The sequence below is a fragment of the Amblyomma maculatum genome, chromosome 4 (genome assembly GCF_055883805.1).
Source record: "Amblyomma maculatum isolate TAMU_Amacu chromosome 4, ASM5588380v1, whole genome shotgun sequence".
NCBI lineage: Eukaryota > Metazoa > Arthropoda > Arachnida > Ixodida > Ixodidae > Amblyomma > Amblyomma maculatum.
The window spans coordinates 68,264,893-68,283,391 of NC_139347.1; the positions used below are offsets into that span (position 1 = coordinate 68,264,893).

An 18,499-nucleotide genomic window follows, 5' to 3' on the forward strand; every position below is an offset into this window, starting at 1 on the left:
TTCGCGTATAATACCGCGCAGCAAGAAACGACGCGGCTCACTCCGTTTGAATTAGTCTTCGGTCGCCAGGTTGCCACCCCGCTGGACGCTATGATACCCGTGGACCCCCCTGACAGTGAGACTGAACTTCACGTCGACGTCGCCACTTATGTTCAGCGCGCAGAAGAAGCGCAGCAACTGGCCAGACAACGTATTCACCGTCAGCAGCAGATCGATGCTTACCGTTGCAACCTTGGACGCCGCTACGTTACCCACAACCCAGGCGACCATGTGTGGGCCTGGACGCCCGTTCGTCGCTGCGGTCTGTCCGGAAAATTACTGCGCCCCTACTTCGGCCCTTACCTTATTGTCCTCCACCTCAGCGACGTAACGTACGAAGTTGCACCAGCCTCACCAGCTCGCACATCGCACAAGAGCAAGCTCAGCGACGTTGTGCACGTGGTGCGAATGAAGCCGTACTACGAGCGACGTCTTCAGGCTGCATGCAGTCTATTCCGTGATGTCAGACTCGTGGTGTAACTCTTGTACGCTTTTCTCCGCCCTTCTAACTGACGGTAACACCGCATCGGGGTGATGCTCCAGAGGAGGGGCAGTGACGTGTGTGTTGACAGGACGTTGAAGTGAAGGCCCGTTCCTGGTGCCCTCGTTCGCTGCTTCGCTCTTTCAGTGTCCTCATTCAGCGGCTGCAGTAGTTCTTAAGTGTAACAACTGTGACAATATATTACTGGCCTCGTCTTAACGCGGACGTTTCACACAATGTCAAAACGTACCACGGATATCAGCGTCCCAAGGTGCCGCCGACAAAACCCACTGGGTTTTCGAAGACAATTAACCCACAATCGAGGCCCTTCCAGCAGATTGGCATGGGCATGCTGGGACCATTCCAACTTTCGCACTCCGGTAACAGGACGGTCATCGTTGCTACGGATTACCTTACATGATACACGGAAACCTCCGCTATACCCAAAAGTACAGCCATAGAGGTTTCAAAGTTTTTGATCCATCACATTGTTCTACGCCATGGTGCACCGGGTATTCTAATCACCGACATGGGTAACACATTCGCAGCTGAACTGCTGCAGTAGATTTTGCCTCACGGTCATGCCTAACATAGGAAGACGACACCATACCATCCTCAAACGAACGGCTTGGCCGAAGGCTGAACAAAACACTCGCTGATATTCTCACACTGTACGTCGACGTAGAGCACAAAACATGAGATTGAGAGCTATCAAGTCATTTTCGCATACACTACGGTGGTCCAGGAAACAACGAGCATGTCACTTTTCCGCCTAGTCTACAGCCGCGAGGTGACCACGATGCTTGACCCCATGTTACCACATCTGGACAACGACAACCAGCACGCTGATGTTCACATTTTTCTATACCTCGCCGAAGAGGTCCGTCAGCTGGCTAGACTCGGAACAGTGGGAGGCCGCATTGTTAAGCTCTGACCCAGGCCTGCAACACACCATCACGGCCTGGGCCAGGGAGGTGAGGTAGTCGAGCGCCATCGAGCGATGATGACCCCTGGGGCGACTTGAGGAGAAGCGTCCTCTCATGAAGAACACGACCCACCAATTCCTCCTCAATAAAGTTTCCTCCTCCTCGGCATAGCTTCTTGGCTGCTATGCAGCTGCGTCTTGAAATCGGCGTTCATAAGCGCTTTCGATAGTGAGTGCACCCAACTAGCAAAAAAAAAAATTTTTCATTTTTTTTGTGAGTTTCTTTAACACATGTACAATCCAGAACAACAAAAATTTAAAAACACTTTTTTAAGTGAAAATTGTGATTTTAGCCCTGCATCCCTCCTTCAGCAAGCTATAGCGAGCTGCAGTTCCGCCGAAATTCCGCTTTACTTACCTGTGGTTTTATCACCGGCATATCAACGCAAAATCCATCGATGAACGGAGCTGCCGAAACAAATGGCGTGCAAACAATATGCAAAGCAGGAAGAAAATGCACCTCCGGAACGTTTGTGTGATGGATGCGGTGATGTCTACCAGTGCGGGGCGCTGTCGTATGCTCTTGTGTACCAATAAAGGTTTTTGTGTCATGAGAAGAATGTCGTTGCGAGCATGAGAAGCGAATGCGAAGGCGATGCGAACAAGGCCCGATAACACTACCGCGTTAAAGGCGACCTCTCAAAAGCAGATGCTTAAGCGTCTGCTTAGTTTTTTAACAATAATTTCACTTTAAGCACACTTAATTAAAAAAAATGCGATCAATACAATTCACGCGATAGTAATGCCTAAGCATTATAGTTTTACAGCACACGGAGGACAAACGCAGCCTCTAACTGAGCGTTAGTGGTTGCGTTAACGCGGAGTAACATGAGACTTGTACGGGAGGCACTGTGGCATTTCCTATTTCCCTGCACTAAAGGGGGAGAAAGGGTACGATGGAATCCTTTTAGAGGTGGAAGGTGAACGTGGTGGCGGCGGGAAAAAAGGAAAGATTTCCCTTCGCATTTGATATTCCTATTACATTTTAAGCACGATAGCGTTAAAGACCTCGTTTCGCAGAGAATCCGCTGTTGTGGCTGTGTGTCCTAAAAATGTCGGACATAGCTCTGGCAGGTGCTATAGTTCGCAGGTGCAGGGCCGAGTACTGATTTGTCGCCGGGTTGCTCGTCGCCACGAGACCACGTGACATGGCAGAAGCTGCAAACCCTGTCTTCAGAGTTAAGGCGAAAGCCTTTACGCCCATGAGTCCGAGCGTGCGTTCGTACTCGAGAAGTATCACGCTTCTTCGCGAGAATCCGCGGAATACCGCGAGATTTTTAACGTCATCACCTGGCGACGTCATCGGCCATGATTTGACGAGACGTCATGACCGGTGACTTCACCAGGCGATTCACGCAAATGCCAAGCTGACCCCGGCAGGCGTCCGATCCAGGCGTCCGTGCGGCGCCTTTCGTTTGGCGCTTCCTCGAACGCCGCACCACACAGCATACAGAAGCAGATGCAGTAAAGTAGGAATCAGCGGCGTTTCAAACAAAGGCTTTCGCCTCTTTGCTCTTTAGAGGTCCAAAGTGCCCCCTGGAATTCTTGAGCTGGGTGGGTGAGATGTAACGAAACCTTCCAGAACCGTTAGGTATAGTAAGACACGTGCTCTTAGGTCACGCAGTCACGCACGTATGACTTGGTTCAAGTGTCTTTCACATAACTATATAGCTTAGAGCTGCATGTTAATGAATATGTGCGAGATGATAGGGGTGCGAAATATTGGAGTAGAGGTTAAGCGATTAGCGAAGAGGATATACGGCAACGAGAGTGCGCAAGAGCAGCCGCAGACGGTAGCCATGAAAGCTATTGCGTTATATCGTTAAAGGCGGAGCTTGACTGACGGCAAACTACGAGAAACTGTTTTCAATACGTAATAAAACGCAGATTACTGCCCCCCACCCCACCTCCACGCCCCCTATCATGGTGGCGGGAATTTTGTTTTTGCACGGCATGGGGGGGGGGGGGGGGGGGGGTCTCCAACTGATCAGGCTAAACGAAGTTACATTATAGGCAGGGCCTTACCTCATCGTTCTGCTTTTGTACGTGTCTTTTGAAGTTTTATTACTGGCTGTGTCATCTAATAAGCATGTTGCCGGGGTTCCAGCTGTCTTTCCCCAGCTCTCGGAGATGAGGCCTTAAGCTGCAGCCTTCTCAGCCCCCCTCCGCCTTCGCCCTTCCCAAATGAGCGCTTGAAAATAAAGTATATGTAACATGGGCGTCTGTGGGTGGCTCCAGACGACATATACCACCTACTTTGTTGGTCCGTTATCTTAGGTAGGCACTTTTGTTTGTTGTTTACTATACACTAATTCTAAAGTTAAAGCTCAGCTACTTTGGTCATCTGATGAGAAGAGAGGAGTCGCTGGAGAAAGATTTGATGTTGGGAAAGGTTGAGGGTCGCCGGAGAAGGGGTAGGCAGCGAACGCGATGGTTAGATGGCATTCTCGAGGCATTGCAGATGAAGCTATGTGATGTTAAGAAGATAGTGAGAGACCGGAAAGCGTGGCGTGACATGGTCCATGGGGTCACGAAGAGTCGGACACGACTGAACGCCTGAACTGAACTGAACTGATACACTACAGGTGTAGATGTGCTTGCCGCAAACTCGGCTATCGATGGAGGTATACTCTCGGAACCAGAAATTCGAAGTACTGGTTCTTCGCCAGCGGCATATTTAATCGAACGTAAATGATGAAGTAGAGATCGAGGCATACGGGCTCGTGCGTTGGCAGTTAGAGGGCGCTACGCATCGTCGAACTTTGGGTAGGTGATGGCCCTCAGAACGTCGGCCAGCAGCGGCGCCACGCGCAGTGACATGACTTTGCTGATGTAGCAGCGCACGGCGTGGGCTGTGACCTCGGCGATGAACTTCTGGTGCACCATGCTGGCGCCAATTTTGGAGAATGTCAGGCCTGTGAGCTCCTTTGCCTCGAAAACCTTCAGCTCGGCCGCGCCGTCAGGCCCCGTTGGTTCTGGGGTGGGAAAGAGGGAATGAAACTTTGAATGTTAGCGATACAATATCCACCACAGGGGAGCGTTTCCAAACACAGCGAATGAACGCCACGTGGAGCATCAGTTACGTTTCCAGAGCGCACGTGACTAGAGGAGATGGCGAAATTGAACAGTGGTGTTAATAAATTGGTTCACAGGAAGGGAAAGGCGCAGTAACTGTCACACTTGCTCTGTGGACACCCGAACCGCGCCGTAAGGGAAGGGAGGAAGGTGGGAATGAAAGTGGAAAGAGAGAAAGAGGAGCCGTAGTGGAGGGCTACGGAGTAATTTCGACCACCTGGGGATCTTTAACGTGCGCTGACATCGCACAGCACACGACGCCTCTTCGTTTCGCCTCCATCGAAACGCAGCCGCCGCGGTCGGGTTCGAACCCGGGAACTCCGGCACAGTAGTCGGGCGTCTTACCACTGCACCACCCCGGCGGGGCAACAGTGGTGTCGCCAATCTAAGATTGTTGGTCTCGCGGAGATGCTGCACGCTGCGGTGACATGAGCATCACGATGGCAGCTGCAGGCGCCGTGCGCCCTTGAGGCGATTTAAACACGAAATGAACCTATAGGTTTCAAAGTGTGATAAGTTTTATCCTTAATGCATTCATCTTCATGAAATACTATTTACATTGCTATGGAATACCGTTAGGCACCAGTCATGTTGTTGTTGTTGCGACTGAAGGAAGAAGGAAAAGGAAATGCACGGGCCTGCTACTGCCTCTATAGCTGAGCCATCTCCGCTGCCTCGTGCAAATAGAAGAGAAAATAGAGAAGAAAAAGGAAGAGGGAGAGAAAAACGCGCATCGCAACTGCCGCGCGCCCACCATCGAAATACTAGTGGGTGCAATGACGGCCTACAACAGATAAAAAGGTGGTGGCAGGCTAGTTCCCGCCGCAAGCGGCAGTGACCTACCAGTCTACCATCGCCTTCAGTTGACGGCATCGCCGTAACCTCTTTGGTTGATACTGGGGCCAATTATTTCATACACAATGGATCATTTTCCGCGGCATTCAAAAAGGTTACGATAGCTTGGGACAACCCAGAGATGCGCACCGCTAGAGGACATTTGATTACGCCTAGAGAAACGTGCACAGCGCGAGTCACGGTGCAAGGGTGAACCTTCTTGGCAACGTTTGTTGTCCTAGCTGATACGTTATACTGGGTATAGACTTCTTGACGGATAACGGTGGTGCCATCATCCATGTGTAATCCCAGTCCGTTCAGGTTTCGACAGAGACTGTCCTCGAAGCTGACTGCGTTCTGCCAGCGCCACTCCACATTCTCTACGAGCAAGTGGCTGTTCCTCCCCGCTCCAGAGTGATGGTTATCGTCGGTGCGCACACCCTCCGGGAAGCCAAAGGTGTCGTCGAGAGTAAACCGCCTTTTCTTTTCTACCGCAACATTGTTGTTGCCCTGACTGTTGTCTTCCTCGAAGATGGCAAAGTTGACTTACTTCTCACCAATTTCAGCAATGAACACCGCGGTGTCTAAAAAAGGGAGCAACTGTCGCTTATATTGATGTCATCGCTGAAACTAGGTGCGGCTTTAACTCGTGATTTTAGAACCGAACAAGAGGAACTTGACAAGATCAAGTACGACATCAACCCGGCACTGCCGCAGAAGGAGCGAGACATCCTGAGGAACCTTCGCAATCGCTACAAAACCGAATTCGCGTCGCTGCCGCGCGTCGCCCGAACACACCTTGTAAAACATCGTATTATTACGGACGATACAGTACAACCACTCCGACAGTCACCTTATCGTGTTTCATCTAGAGAACGTGCAGCAATTACCACTCAAGTTAAGGAAATGCTTGACCACGACGTTATTCGACCATCTCAGAGCCCCTGGGTGGCACCTGTCGTCCTTGTCAAGAAATAATACGGAAAATTACGGTTCTTTGTTGACTACCGACGACTAAACAATATGACTAAAAAGAATGTTTACTCCCTGCCTAGAATAGACGACGCTTTAGATCACCTATGCAACACCAAGTATTTTTCTTCCAAGGACCCATCTGGGCACTGGCAAATCGAGGTAGACGGAGGGACCGCGAGAAGACAACATTTATCACGCCAAAGGAGTTGTACGATTTTCAGGTCATGCCGTTCGACCTTCGTGCCAACGACCTTTCAAAGACTTATGAACGCCGTCTTCGCGTACCTGGAATGGCAGACGTGTCTCGTATACCTGGACGATGTGACCGTCTTCGCCCTAACTTTTGCACATTCATCACTTTGAGGCGGTGCTGCAAGCTATAAAATCTTCCGACCTTATACGTCAAAGGCTGAAACATGTCACTTTACCTAGGAAGAATTGAAGTTTTTAGGCCTCGTCGTCAACGAGGAAGGGTCCTTCTCGATCCCGAGAAAACCGTTGCCACTGCGAATTTCCCGCCGCCACGAGACTAGAAGGAAGTTCGGCGCTTCCTCGGGTTATTACGTTACGTTCAAATTACGGTTAAAAAACGCTTTCCCAACACTGTCCGAAATTTTTGAGCATGTTTCTTCATACGACTCAATTGTTCCACGCCATTTGGCTGAAACGTCATTTGTGTAATTTTTGAACCGTAAAGAAATCGATGAAGGGCTGCCTCGTTTTTAATAGGAAAGTATGTCATGTTCTTTTTTTTTTTTAAACGAAAGTTATGCGAGCACAGAAGAGCACCATTAAAGTACGGTTCTCCGCTACATAATAACTACTATCTTGGATGTAAAACGCGTCTTTGTTAAGCTACGTCTCTTGTACTGATCCGATGGGCCTTTTCCTATTACACACTATACGTCTAACACAGAGATCGATTGAACTAGAGTGGCCAATGGACCGGTGTGCACGTAATAAATAGCATATCATCATCATCATCATCATCCTGACTATACCCACTGCAGGCCTCTCCCTGACTATACCCAATATGGCATCTCCCATATTTCTCCAATTAAACCGGTTCTGTGCTAGCTGCATCCACTTGAACTTCTACGAACTTCTTAACCTCATCCGCCCACCTAACTTTCTGCCTCCCCCTGCTACGCTTTCCATCGCTTGAAATCCAGTTTGCTACCCTAAGCGAACATCGGTTATCCTCTCTTCGCACTACGTGTCCTGCCCATGCCCATTTCTTCTTAATTTCCACTAAAATGTCAGTAACTTGAGTTATTTCTCTGACCCACTCTGCACGCTTCCTATCTCTTAATGTTACCCCTACCATTTTTCGTTCTATAGCCCTCTGCGTTGTCCTCAACTTAAGTAGAACCCGCTTGGTTAGCCTCCACGTTTCAGCCCCATAGGTGAGTAGCCCCATACATATAGAGTTCGATAAACGCAGCGCTTGCTTCTGTGTGGGCCAATAACTTACGGCACAAACGCCTGCGCCTGAAATGTCTATGCATTTTGACAAGCCGCTCGAAATTGAAGTGAAGTCCGACACTTGGAGCGTGAGCGCGAGGCACAGGCTCAGTAGAACTGCGAAGGAAACAGGCGCTGTTCCACATAGACAAGATTGTGTCATAAGTAACGTGTCTCAGAGTCGGGAGAAGGTTCGTACTCACGGCCAATGACAAGATCTACTCGAATGATCTCCACCTTGCCGCACACCAGGCCAGACACTTGCTTCTCGCCGTCCTTGAAGTCGTAGCAGGCGTCGAACTCACAGTCGCGCGCCAGGACCGTGGCGGCCACGTCCAAGGAGCCGGAGCCAAAGCCTTCCGGCGCCAAAATCCGGGGGTAGCCTTCCTGCCTATGCGGTTCCGTCTCCTTCAGCCATGGCCTGCCGTCGTGGCCGAGCCGGCTCAGGCCGCGTACCTCCAGGCCGCGGATGACGCCGCCCCGCCGCACCCACTCGCCGCCGCACTTGCTGAACGTACCGCTGGGTTCGACGTTCTGGCGCAGCTGCGGGTCCTCGTTGAGTCGAGACATGACGTCGGCCACGTACTGGCGCGCCGCAACGATGTTTTCTGCAGGCCCATCCATATGGTTGTTGTCAGCACGTGTTAAAGCGATGGCGTTAAAAGGCCCTCATTGCGGAAAATCTAACGCTGCCGTGAGCGAATAATCTTGGGCGTTGCTTTGGCAGGTGGTAACTGGAAGGGGACCTGGCCGAGCACTGATTCTCCGATCGAATTTAACGAGACCACGTGACATGGCCAAAATAGGTAGGAGCTGAAGATGGGATGATGGGATAGAAATCGACCTGCTAGGGCTCTTGGATCACGCGTCAAACACACTATACCTCTCTATGTCCACGAGGTACAGCATACTTTCATACGGCTTGGCTCAGGCAGTGTTTTATGTCAACGTCGTGTAGTCGCCTGGACCGATAGCTGGATGACGTCGTATCGGAGGACGGTATGCTGATAAGAATGTGCGAGATATTCGAGGCACAGATTAAGATGTTGGCAATTAAGCGATCAGAGGCAGCATGTAAGCGAACGAGAAGCTACAGACGAGAGCCCCTAAATCGCGCCATATGTAAAGCCGGAGTTTAAATGTCACCCATATTTTTTTTTTCTTTAAACCGGTGTCTACATCGCAAGCAACAGTGCAGAAAGGTTTTCGAGAAGTTATAATCAGAACGCCTTCGACATATACGGTGTTATACGTGCACCTATGCATTATTAAGCAAGCCCGCGGAATTTATAACAATATGTAGTCTTCATGCTTGTGTTGTAATCTTGTCACTACCCACTGATTCAAGCTTTCTTTGCGCGAAGCTCTTCACAGGCTTGCTTTCACTGCCATGGTAAACATTTCGGGGACACCTAAGCTCCGCTTTTAAGGGTATGACGCGCCTAAGTTGCCTAAATTGGTCTTCCTTTCAAATCGACCATGTCGTGTGGTCTCGTGACGTCAAACAACCCGCCGACCAGTCAGCGTCTGCAGCTATGTCACTTGCCAAGTACCACCTGCTTAGAGGCAAGTTCATGAGTTTTCGCTCATAACACGGTGTTTTTTTTTTGTTTGTTTTTTTCTAGAAGAACGGCACCTTTACCGATATCACGTTAATACTCTCTTATTTGCGGAGAACTAATAATATGGACAAGGCGATTCATGGAATGCATTATTTACTTGCACCCCGCCGTGGTGGCTCAGTAGTTAGGGCACGTGACTACAGCCTGTACCCAATTACGGATGCGGAATCGAATCCCGGCCTCCGCGACCGGTTAATGATGGAGACGAAAAGGCAAGGCTCTCGTATATGTGGAATTTCAGTGCACGTTAAAGAACCCCGTCTGATTGAAATTTCCGGAGCCCTCCAGTACGGCGTACCTTACAGCCTCGGTCATTTTGCTGCGTTAAGTCCTATAAACCTGTAAAACAATGAATGAATTCATTTTTATTACCTAAATGTTTTGTTGCAGAGTAGAAGGCGGTGGGAGCGGTTGTCCGAAGGTTGCGTGGCTCGTCACTAATCTGCAGGTACAGCGCTGAAGTGTGACAAGCCAAATCTGCCCAATCAGCTTACATGCTTTTGTTTTCTTGTCTTATGGCGCATTTGTCTGAGATGAGATCGCTCAAAAAGCAGTTAGTAGGCATTTCCGATTTAACTGATATTTTTACATGTGTCATTTTCTGATGACTGTGCATAATGGATGGTATCTGCATTAATTTTGTCCAGAAAAAAAAAATGTTTAAGCACGTAAGAGTCAACGAACGTTTACCTTGTGGTGGTGAAGAAGGCTGATGCCAGTCGGAGTGTCCAGTAATTATAGGCTGTGGGGACTGTCGGGCATAGTCGTTCATCTATCCATCCATCCATATAAGGTATAGGCGTCCGGCGCGACCGACAACATGGTGTGTTACTATAACGCTACATGTGACATTCTGGCCAATCATTGTGTGCGTTGTGTCATTTACCTTCCTCTCCCTCTTTCTTCTCGCAATCAACTGCGCTACGCCTATACTGCAGAACCGAGAAGCGTGTCCTTAAAAACTGTCAGTATAGATTTCTTTGAAGCGAAAGCTTCACTACGCTAGGTAGAGCCCGTCTTCGCGTGACACTACATTTGACCTTCAAGTGACCTTGACCTAATAAGTGTGGATGTCCGCGATTCCGTGGTGTCCACCCAAAACTATACTGTTCCTTCCTTTCCGCAAAACCTAACTTAACCGCGTGATGTATCAGTCGTTAAGATGCCCAACTACTGTGCCGGAGTACCCGGGTTCGACCCCGACCGCCGGCGGCTGCCTTTCGATGGAGGCGAAACGAAAAGACGTCCGTGTGCTGTGCAATGTCAGTGCACATTAAAACTCCCCGGGTGGTCGAATCTACTCTGGAGCCCTCCACTACGACACCTCTTTTCTCTTTTTCAGCTTTTTAAAGACACCGTTCACATTTAAAGACACCGTTCGGAGTGTTGGCCACATTCTGTAGGTACACAAAAAAAGCTGTTTTGCATATATACGTTTCCGCTATGTTATTTCCGGACAACAAAAACACCTTTGCAGATACATTATTTCCAGTCATCAGACAATCTCATATGGAATATTAGATTGAACTGACGATATCTACCAGCCATCCTTTGCTTGTCCTTATCTGAGACAAAGAGCAGAACTTTCATATATGTTGCAGAGTGCATGCCCATCAAATAATACGTCATATTTGCTTGCATTTACAATCGAACACTTATTTCTTCTCCTCGGCGCTCGTGAAATATTGGCGCGCACTTTGAGAAAGTTAAGTATCCTTTATTTTTCGTTTACTTCTGTGGCATAATGCAAGGACAGCAGAGGAGGACACCCTGCATAGATGTGCGGAGTGACCCACCTGTTCGATTAGCGCGCGCCTACAGTGAACTAGAATATTATAATTCACTGTAGCGTGCCACTGCAGACGCCGAGACACCATTTAGCGCTCATGGAGTGTGCTAACATCACCTACACATGGAAAGCTGTCGGCGATACACTTTATCCGCCATGAAGCGAAGGAATGGTTGGAAGGCTTCGAATTTTCTTGCTTGGTGTTGGTTATGAAGCATGGCTTTTAACACGACTGTTCTCGAGGAAAACCTCCAAGAAATGCTGGGAGAGTTCTGTGCGAGCCTAATAATTCTGTTGGATTTATTGAAGAATTGAACGAACTGTTGAAATAAGTTTCTACACAAAGAGCAGCATCGCTGTGAAGCTATCGATTCGAGGCAGAATTGCGTTTTGTTCTTTTTTTTTTTGTTTTTTTTTCCCCAACACTAGCCAAGCCAAATACGAAATCTTGCCTTCCCGGTATTCCCGCCGCGGATTAAGTGCTTTTTAAGGCACTCTTATTGATGTTAGCGCGAGTTTTCCTTCTAAGTAATACTGAGAAGCTCTTACATTTTTACTGCTCCGTGCACCCACATAATGAATAAACCGTGGCCTTCAAAGAGCATTCTAACATCGCGGAGGCCGCACAAGCGTGGGCTTAGAGACTGCTCGTTGCGAGAAACCATTGCCTCCGAGATTGCCCCGCGCGCGGAGGGGATCTCTAAGGCCATGGAGAAACGGTCTTAATTGATCGCGTCGGCGGGAGGCGGCGCGCCAGTGCAAAGGCGCTTAGGGTGCCTCGATGCGCGCGTCCCCCGCGCGCGTCGAGGGCGCGCGCATCGAGGCGCCCTAAAAATCTTTTAGCTGAAACTGCCGTGAACGTTGCACGTGCTCCGTTTAGGAATAAAAGGTAATTCCCGTTAACTAGGGCTATGTCCAATAGTTCTTGACGCTCCAGCTAAGTAAGTAGAAATTAAGCTTGTATGAAGTTGTACTTGACTGGGCAGAAATGTTGCTGTAAGGAAGCAGCTGTGGGTCCTAGTGCGTAATGCTCTCTATGTTCGAAGAGTTAATTCCATATCTATATTTACCTCCCCACCCTGATTGCTTCATCCTTATCCGACCTTGGGCGGGCAACACACCCCTTCTCTTGCCCTTATGCACTATACACGGGCCATTCTTAGCCTCAGTCAGAATCGCGTGCAGGTGGCCCCACCGGACCCGCCTTTTACGTGTGAGACCAATCTCGTTCGATGTCAGAAGGTCTGCTTGAATAGCTCCTCACCCATTCGGCTTACATGCCACTTATTATATGGCCCGTTGGCGTCAGTACACAGAGGAAATGATTATCTGTCCCCACTCCACGACCCTAACATACGGTGGCATATCCCATCTTCTCTGGGATTGCCCTGCGTTTTCTACTGGACGCTCCGAGATCAAACCCTACCGCCTGAACTACCGTTCCCTTCTATAGCAAAGGACTCTAACATACAAATAATATTTGCCAAGTATGGCTCCCTCAGTGGCCTAATCAGAGGAATATGAGATGAAAGATGACCTATGAAAACATTCAAGACTATCTATATGGAGTCCCTCAATCTTTCCCAACATATATGTCATCTCCAGCGACTCCTCCCCTTATAAAAATGGGAACATCCTTTGAGTTCAATGTGAACTCAAAAAAGTCAGAAGGAAGCAACTTCCTCTGAACTGAGAATTGGCTACTGATTTTGAATTCACAGTGAATTAACTTTCTCTGACCATCCTGTGAATTTCCTGTGAATTTCCTTTGAGCTCCCAGGGAACAGACCGTTGTCAGTTTGAGTTGAGTTCACAGGCAGTGGCCAATTATTGGTTCAAAGGAAGTTCGAAGGAATGATGACTATGGGATATTTGGTGGATGTTCGAAGGAAGTACGTTCAGACTGAAACATTTGTTTGTATGAGCTTATATTTATTTGAATAGATGTACTTCCTCTGTTTAGGCCTTGCAATTAGGCCTGCTTTCGAAGACCCTGCGACAAAAAATTGGATCACTGTCCACAATCCCAGTGCAAACTTGCGCAACTGCCGGTGACCACCTTGGCTAGTACTCCATTGAGCAAGCAGGTGTAGGCTGCAAAAAGAAAAAAAAAAAACATTAGAAGCATGACTGCAATGAACAAGCTAGAGTCCATCCAGCCTTCCTTAGCTTTTGTAAATTAAATATACAGAGCACGGACAGTGTGAGCGCCATGCAGGCACCACAGCATTATGCATTAAGGCAAGCATTATGGCCCTGACCATCACTGAAAAGTCAGCTGTTTGGACAATATTTCAGAATGCTCTTGCATCACATGCACAAGCTATGAGCTCGAGGACTTACAGATAACAGCATCCAATTTTGGGCAGCCCAGTGCCTTTTTTGGAGCTTGTTCCTTGCGGGCATTGCAGACACGGCCATAGAGTGAGCTTTCTTCCAGTTCTTCGGGTGAGAACACAACCCGCACCAAGTTACACGCAAACTTTGTTGCTTGATTGCCCGCACCGAGTTTCATGCGGTCAATCAACTGCTGATTTACCATAATATTGCTGCCAATGTGCACCTGCAAGAACAAAAAGCAAATATTAGTACTATGACCAGTATTGTAACATACAACAATATTCCTTGATATGCAATAAGAAAATGAAGGGCTTTACAAACAAAAAACTTAGACCAGCTTAAGAACACTCAAAGAAACCCCAAAACGCATAATTAAGGTCATTTGTTTGCAAGTAAAAATACACATTCAAAAAGCCGTACTTTAACATGTACAACAATGAAGGCATACGAAAACTATTGGATGTTTTTGACACCTTCCCGAGCGGTGTTTTGATCTAATTTTGAATCAGGCCAAACATCTTTTAACATTTTTATTAGTGTAACCTGAAAATTGTGTAATATGTATTTAAAGTAACTAGCCAAAAAGAGGGCACATAATGCCCCTCAAAGGATTGAGCGCTAATAGTGCATTGCTATAGCAGAAGAAAAAACAAGAAATAAGAGATTTTTTAACGACCTAATTTATGCTTGCATTTCAACAATAAAAGAAACAAACAGATTTTAAGTCAGAAAATAAACGGATTTACTCATCATTAACATTGCAAAGGCCATTAAAAGCCAGTTTAGACAGAGCACAGTGCCCACATTGTCACCTCCTGTTTAAAAACACTAACATCCTTTTCGTACATCAGAAGCTCAACCAATTAAAAAAACTGCCAATGAAGGTTTAGAAAAAGCATGCACTCCCTGCTCTGTATGTGCTACTTTGAGGCAACATTTAGTTTCCAGCTTGCACAGGTAGCTTTCATAAGCGCTTTGGACAAGCGCTCGTCCTTGCAAAGATGCCCTCAAGCCATTTTGGACGAGTGCTTGTCCTTGCAGGATAGATCCTCACCCGGAGAGTTTTAGGTGCGTACAGCGCTCCTCTGTGGCTTAGGTCATGCGCCATTTGACAGATGGCACCACTGACCCGTTAACTGCTTTTTGTTCTACCGCTTGAAAGCCTTTTAAGCAGCCTTAATGAGAAAAATGGTGCCTGGTAGAGGCAACGCATGCACTGTTGGCCCGTCATCGCGGGAAAGAAGCTTTTCTTCGTTGCCATCCTCGCCATCCGAAGATGGCTCAGACACCAATTTATGCATTGTTATGGGAAGTGAAGACGACAGTGATGACATGAGTAGTTCTGCCAACGAAGATGATGACAGCTCAGACGATACTATTGCGAGTTCTGTGTCAGTGGATGAAAATTGACAACATTCCGATGAAACCCCCTGGGCTTCCATTCTTGGTCGTCCCTTGTAAAACATTTCCAGTTACCTCGCTATATGTTACTCGACTAGACTGCTGCTTATTGGCGGGCAGTTGATTTTTCACGTAATGAGCAATAAACTTCACTGCGCTCATTTGACTTAGTTTCTGGTTCAAATATTTTTGTCTCGGATACCTCCTTTTTTATTACACTACCAATAGAAACCAGCAGTAAAAATAAAAACTAAAGGGACACTTAAGCTCCGCCTTTAAGGGTATAATGCGACCAGTGTAGGCTACCACCCAACATATAAAGCCCTGCTTTAACCAAGCTGTATCAACATGTCTGCGTAGCCTAGGTGCAGCAAGCCTGACTCAGCATTGAAGAGCACTGGAATTTTGATTCTAATTTCACCTTCCCACCTCAAATGAACGACCGGAGTTAGCAGCTCCTCCTAACTTTTGGATATCATGTGGTCTCGTTAAGCCACACAAATCATCGAAGAATGTGTGTTCGGCCATGCCACTTGCCAGCACCATGCTCTTGATGTTTCACTCACAACACAGACAACAAATTTTCATGTAATGGGGCCTTTTACGATATCGTAATTTTAAGCAATTTTAGCTAGAAATCTCGAAATAATAGTGCTCAAGGGGTTAAAGTGAAATTGAACTTTTGTTGTATCAGCTTAAGAAGCCATAACTCCTTCTCAAATGAGACCCTCCTGGCAATACCATGGTGGTTAATTGCCTTTGACTTGCCAGAGTGACATTGCAGGTGGCTGTCAGGTGCAAGTGGATTATATGCACATTAGCTTGAATACCATGATGACTGGCCCAAGTCACTAAAATGACTGATTAGAGGAGCACCAGCTGCGTCATTCGAGTTGTAGTGCAAAAAGATGGCCTTCCGAGATCGATAACCTAAGAAATTGCTGAATATTAAACAAGCTAATGGAAATCTCTTTTCTGATGAAAAGGGCTTTGCTATAGCCCAAGCGAAGTATGCTCAACAGGAAGCGTAAACAAAAGTAACCTTGCACTTCCGATCACTACAGCTTTCACAAAAACTCTTCCAAATCAATATACACACGAATGAAGTAACAGTCACTAAAATGAAAGGAAGCAGTTGGGATTTTTTTTCATGGTTGTTTTGACGAATTTAAGAAAATAGCACTGTCTGTCTTTTGTCGTTTGTATCAAATTGACATTCATTTAAAAATATCATTATGCTACTAATTATGCAGTCTGTGAGCCCAGCCTCATAAACAGCATCTCAGCCAGGGCAGCCGCTTTTCAGTGGAGCCGAAATGCAAGGTGCCCGTGTGCTCTGTGTTGTCGATGCACGTTAAAGCACCCCAGGTGGTCGAAATTTCCAGAGCCTTGCACTACAGTATCTCTCATAGCCTGAGTCGCTTTGGACATTAAACCCTAAGAGCCAGCCAATCATAAAGAGCATTGCTTCTTGCCTATCTCTGAATTCAGTGACTGCTGACTTCATTCACATGGATAATGAGCTCCTCGTTTCCCTATCCCTGCACACTTCTCAATGGAAGTGCATGACTTGTGGCAGTGCTATCATAAAGCTAGAACCAAGTTCTTGTGTGACCCTTAAAAAAGTTTCATCGAGAAAGGCAGTAATGAGCACAACCATGCAGACACTAGACTAAAGCAACTAACCTGAGCCTCGGTTGGCAGCACAACTGCTTGTTTTGTACACGCAGCATTATTAACGGATTCCGTCAGCTGATTGACCAGCTCAGCAACATCTGAAAAAAAAAACAAAAAAGGAAAGCTGGAACAAAACATACTATTTCATCACTAGCAGCAGCAGCCCATGTAACATTCACCACAGGAGAAAAGCCTTTTCTTTGCCCTTGACTGCATGACCAACCCTTTTCTGTCACCAAATGCGCCATTCAAAATTTAGCTGCTAGACACTGGCATCACTCACGCACTCAAGGCGCCCTATCAGCGGTACATAATCTAGGGGATGCTGATAGAAATTGATGAAGCCAATGCTGACATCCCACTTCTGATCTCTTTGTTCGCTGTGGAAATGCCTGGATTGAATTAACTGCGGAGGACGTTGTAACTACAGTGCAACTGACGGGTGCTGCTATTGCTTAGAATGAATTCATGGGTGCGAATGATGATGCCGAGATAGCTGTGAGCGCTTTAACAGAAGTTAGTCAGATCACATCCCTGAAACAGTTTGTCGGTAGCAAGGGCCTTGAAGAGGTCAGCATGCAATATACATGTATGGCGGCAGCAATACGCCATACATTTGGACAAAGGCTGACACTCGAGTGTGTAGCTGATACTCGATAGCCCATGCTTCACCTATCTCGTGTCTGTCTTTCGTGTCGACATTTGCTAACATGGTGTAGTGACCGAGTTAAGTTAGGCAGATTGCCGAGCCAGGTGCCGTGCTTGGACAAGCATAAATTTCCTGTTGTGAAAAAAAAAAAAACACCACCTAAGTGACCAAAATGGCACAGGAAAATGAAGCGCATGCCATAAGGATTCCAAGGTCCAAGACAGGACGAGGCCACATATGATAATTTCATACAAATTTAGATTTTTTGCTGTCCCTCCTGCGCTCATTCTAGATGCACCTCATCATTTGCAGGAGACTCTGAGGTTAAAATCTGAGGGAATCAAGGGTTCCATTCACATACGCCATCCACAGTAATGCAAGAGCACCACAGACCTGCCGCAGCCATCTGGCTACAACTTATACCCCGTGAATGTGTTTGAACCTAATGCAGCTCTCCGGGTTCACTGCAGCGTTGTTGTCACCGACCACTCCAGAACAGAAAGGAACCCAAACCCGCGCCCGTTTTTCGGCCTCGGCTTGAGCAGCACAAATCAGCACAGGTGCTCACCTTGAGTGGCATTTGTTTACCATGCATTTTCATGCAGCTATCACATACGACAACAGGCTCAATCTCAGATGCATGCCGATCCCAAGCAATGACATGTGACACGCAAGTCACTGTAACACAAACAAAGCATGCTTGCAGAGCAGGAGTGGCAGCAGTTCATCTGCTACGTGCACTGCAAGCATGGTGGTTGGTGGCGTCATGCAGCAGCGCCACGGTGTAGCTGAGCACTACTGTACACCACCTATAATGTGTCGCAAAGACAACTACAGGAGGAACACCAATCCTAATCCTCAGTGTAGGGGGAACCTTATTGCAGCAACATAATCTTACTGGTGCTTTTACTAGGACGTGCTACAGACCAAGAGGTCTTATTCATTTAAGAGTTAGCACTTGAATTTGTTATGCTTTACGTAGCATCTGGTGACACAGCAAATAATTTCAGTCTCATGGCAATGGAGATCAGCATTCCAATGGCTTCAGAAAAAAGCGATCACATACCAAGCATCAGACGTGCTTCATCTCTTGCGGCCTTATATTTCTTCATTCTTTTTTTTTTTGCAGACCCCACTTCATCCTCAAGCTCCAGGACTCTTTTTTGCA

At 47.4% G+C, this 18,499-nt stretch overlaps 2 protein-coding genes across 2 annotated transcripts; both read right to left on the minus strand.

Moving 5' to 3' along the window:
* Positions 1–4,197: 4,197 nt before the first annotated feature.
* Positions 4,198–8,477, minus strand: LOC146191310 (uncharacterized). Its single transcript, XM_084600307.1, has 2 exons — positions 8,057–8,477; positions 4,198–4,480 (listed from the first exon to the last, which is right to left on the minus strand). The coding sequence occupies exons 1-2, from the start codon at positions 8,475–8,477 to the stop codon at positions 4,251–4,253; spliced, it is 651 nt and encodes a 216-aa protein (XP_084456433.1). The 3' UTR covers positions 4,198–4,250.
* A 4,698-nt stretch (positions 8,478–13,175) lies between these two features.
* Positions 13,176–16,994, minus strand: LOC146191311 (uncharacterized). Its single transcript, XM_084601811.1, has 3 exons — positions 16,692–16,994; positions 13,608–13,827; positions 13,176–13,358 (listed from the first exon to the last, which is right to left on the minus strand). The coding sequence occupies exons 1-3, from the start codon at positions 16,818–16,820 to the stop codon at positions 13,276–13,278; spliced, it is 432 nt and encodes a 143-aa protein (XP_084457937.1). The 5' UTR covers positions 16,821–16,994; the 3' UTR covers positions 13,176–13,275.
* Positions 16,995–18,499: the final 1,505 nt, after the last annotated feature.